This window comes from Phytophthora parasitica (genome assembly GCF_000247585.1).
Source record: "Phytophthora parasitica INRA-310 unplaced genomic scaffold supercont2.15, whole genome shotgun sequence".
Taxonomy (NCBI): Eukaryota; Oomycota; class Peronosporomycetes; order Peronosporales; family Peronosporaceae; genus Phytophthora; species Phytophthora nicotianae.
Genome location: NW_008649001.1, coordinates 1127799 through 1130938, shown reverse-complemented (window position 1 = coordinate 1130938; position 3140 = coordinate 1127799). Strand labels below are relative to the sequence as shown.

At 51.9% G+C, this 3140-nt stretch overlaps 1 protein-coding gene across 1 annotated transcript; it reads right to left on the bottom strand.

Moving 5' to 3' along the window:
- Positions 1–194: 194 nt before the first annotated feature.
- On the bottom strand, positions 195–3140 carry PPTG_08336 (hypothetical protein; the record flags this gene model as incomplete). Its single annotated transcript, XM_008903332.1, has 1 exon — positions 195–3140. The coding sequence occupies exon 1, from the start codon at positions 2850–2852 to the stop codon at positions 195–197; it is 2658 nt and encodes an 885-aa protein (XP_008901580.1). The 5' UTR covers positions 2853–3140.

Genomic DNA, 3140 nt, shown 5'->3' with positions numbered 1-3140 from the left:
AGTACGTGATCACTGGCAGTCGGTTCTTCGCACGGAAATCTGCCACTTTAGCCAGCGTCGCGGAATTCATCGAGGCTGGGAGGAGCAACTTCGATGGATACGACTTACAGATATTTCCCCGATCGTTTTTATAATACTAAGGCAAATAACAGAAACAAGAATGAGCATTTATCACCAATGAATAGATGAAGGCATTACCGTACCTTTAGGAATGGGGAAACGGCAGGGTCGCCGCCAATTTGTCGCTTGAACTCGCGCTCGTCGACGAACAAATTCCAGCCATTTTGATCGGGAGGGACATTGCTGATCGAATACGAGAACGCAAAAGACCCGCTTATCTCGCGAGGAAGCGTCAGCATCCGATCTGGACGTAGAACTGGTGATGCAGCATACGCTGGGGTCCGTGAGGAGTTCTGGAAAAAGGGTTCCTTGCTTTCATGCAAGGAATTGTCTCCCTCTCTATCTGGTAATGTGTCACTGTCACTAGCTGAGCTCGACAGTGGACCAAGTCCAGGTGATGTTCGCATTGGACTTCCCCGTTCGACAACGGTGTACCGCTGCGATGCATCAGCCAGTTTTGCAATTGTTGCACGTAGTTTATGGGCATGATCGTCTGAAACGGAAGCATGGCTGTCCAGCTGGAATCTCATCACGCGGACGTCTTTGCAGTTGATTGAAATAATCGACGCTGACCCTGCCATTCCTGCGTAATATGTGCGTCCAGATTTTGGTCGGCGGCCACCAGGATAAAGGAGTTGAACGTGTGTAATAGCAAACAGCGGGATGTACGCAATACCACCTTGTCCACCACATCGCGCCTGCACTTGCACTCGTTCGAACGGCGTGAAGATCACTCTGTAATTCGTCACGGCGATTTTGCCGCGAATTCTGCCCCATACAAGTGTGGACTCGTAAGTTTCACTAACGGGGCCGATGAGCAATGTCGCTTGGAGCTCCGTGTCTTTCACCACCACTTCCCCAGGTAATAGCGGCACGTGAATCGACTGTACGACTGCAGAATCGGCAGAAATGCTGCAACCAGTATCATGAGTGAGGCCCAATTCTGACTCGATCGACGTGGATGTGTCTGCTGAGTAGGTAGTACTCGGCTCTAGTGGTACCGGTGAGCGGAAATTCTCCAGTACGGGAGATGCTGGAAGTTCAGGTCGCGCAGGAAGTGACATAGCAGTCCGTGAAGCAAATTTGCGCATCCTATCCAAGTTGGTTGATCGGCAGCTATCCATGGCCTGCCTGAACTGCTCGCGTTCGTCATCATTTGCAAATTTTAGCTCTAGCGTTTGATTGCCCTGTCCGCCATTGAATACAACAAGCCTTGCCATTCCATCCGAGGAGCCAGACACGAATGACTGGACCGAGTCACAATGGAATGACCAGAAGCGATGCATGAACACAGACTTGGCTCGTACGATTCGCTGGCGACAATCAAGCTCCAACGTATACCGATCCAGCACTGGGTTCGCCTTAGTAAATCCAAACGTACGACGTAATCCAGCGCCTTCTTTCCCACCCATCTCGTACACAGCGAAGCGCAACACAGCTGCAGCTAGTTTTGCTTCACTTTTCATCTTCACATCTGCTGAATCGAGCTGTGCACGCTCATCCACGATATCGCTGTCATCAAACGCCTTTAGTGAGAGCATGCTGTTCGAGCGATCACTACCACCACTGCTTACGACGTCCGACGCAAGTTTTCTCCCGTCATCTGGGCCAAACGTATTGCAGCGCCTCATTTCTGGCGATGAGTCAGGTGATACACTTGACTGTAGGTTCGCTAGATCAAAACTAGCCGATCTGGAGAACTTGGAGCGTCGAGTTTTCCTTCTAGGACGGTTGGAATCATCTGAGTCATTGGCAGGCTTCACAGATATCGTCAATGACGACCCACGTCCAGTACCTGAGCTTTTTGAGGCATCTTCTCCGTCTTGGATATCTATCGGACTACTTCCCGCTGAATTCTCGTGCTGTTTCTCGTCTGCATCCTCATTGGTGTGTCTACTCTTAGACGACGCCACACTACTCAATCGACTCCTTCGCGATCGCAGCTCTGGGCTGTTGTTTTCAGTCTCTCCACCTTCGCTCTCTCCTCTTGTCTTCTTCTTGCGTGGTAGTCGATCATTCACATGCATCGCGCGCAAGTGGCCACTGAACCATGGTTTGTTCTTGTTTATCGACGGGGACGGAGCTGACGCTATCGATGAACGTCGATGCCGACGTCTAGAAGTTGAGGACGTGGAGGTTGATGGAGTGATCTGGTCTTCATTTTCGACACTTTCATCCGCCACGTCGTCACTGGGACAGCTAGGAGCCGGATCAAGAGACGAAACAGACGAGCGTCGCGTTATCACTGACAGTATTCCATCGTTCGTGCTTGGTGTAGACACCGGAACGCTGTTGAAACTGGACAATGAGCGGGGTTTCTCCTCTATCGTGATTTCTCCCATGCTACCACGATGGATTGAAGACTCTTGCTCTTGTTCTTTTGCCAGTTCCATAGCATCGAAGTAGCGGTCCATTGCTTTCTGGAACCACTTTGCACATAGGTCACACGTACGTACCGACTCATCGCGATATCCAAAGCAGGTCGGTAGCACGAAATTCTTGGACGAACATTTGGGACAAAACGCAAACCCACACGCCGCACAGTTCTTACTGCGATGGAACGGGTTAAACGACTTGCCACAGCCGCTGCATGTAGAGTTGGAGCGCACTTGTGCATGTGGCACTGGCACACCGGGTCCTCCGGTTGATGAAGGGGTATCCTCCACTATGATAGGAGGTTCACTATTGTCCTGTCGCTGCCGTTCCATCTGCTGACCCGCCTTGAGCAGCATCTTAAGGCGCAGCTCTTCGACGATGCGTGTGGCTGTTTGCAGCGCCGTCGCGGCTGCCTCAAGCTCTTCCTCGTCGAGTGGTTTCTCATCGTCATCATCCTCGTCTTCGTACTCTTCTCCAGCGTCATCTTCGTCATCTTCGGCCACAGGACGGATCACCACACGCAGAGGTGCCGCCTCAGTCGCTGTGCCGGCACTCGCCCGTCTCTCGAGCTCCTGGAATTCTTCCTGAGTCTCCTCCACCTCCTCGTCCTCTTCTTCCTGGGCATGAGTGCTCCCGCGTCTCGC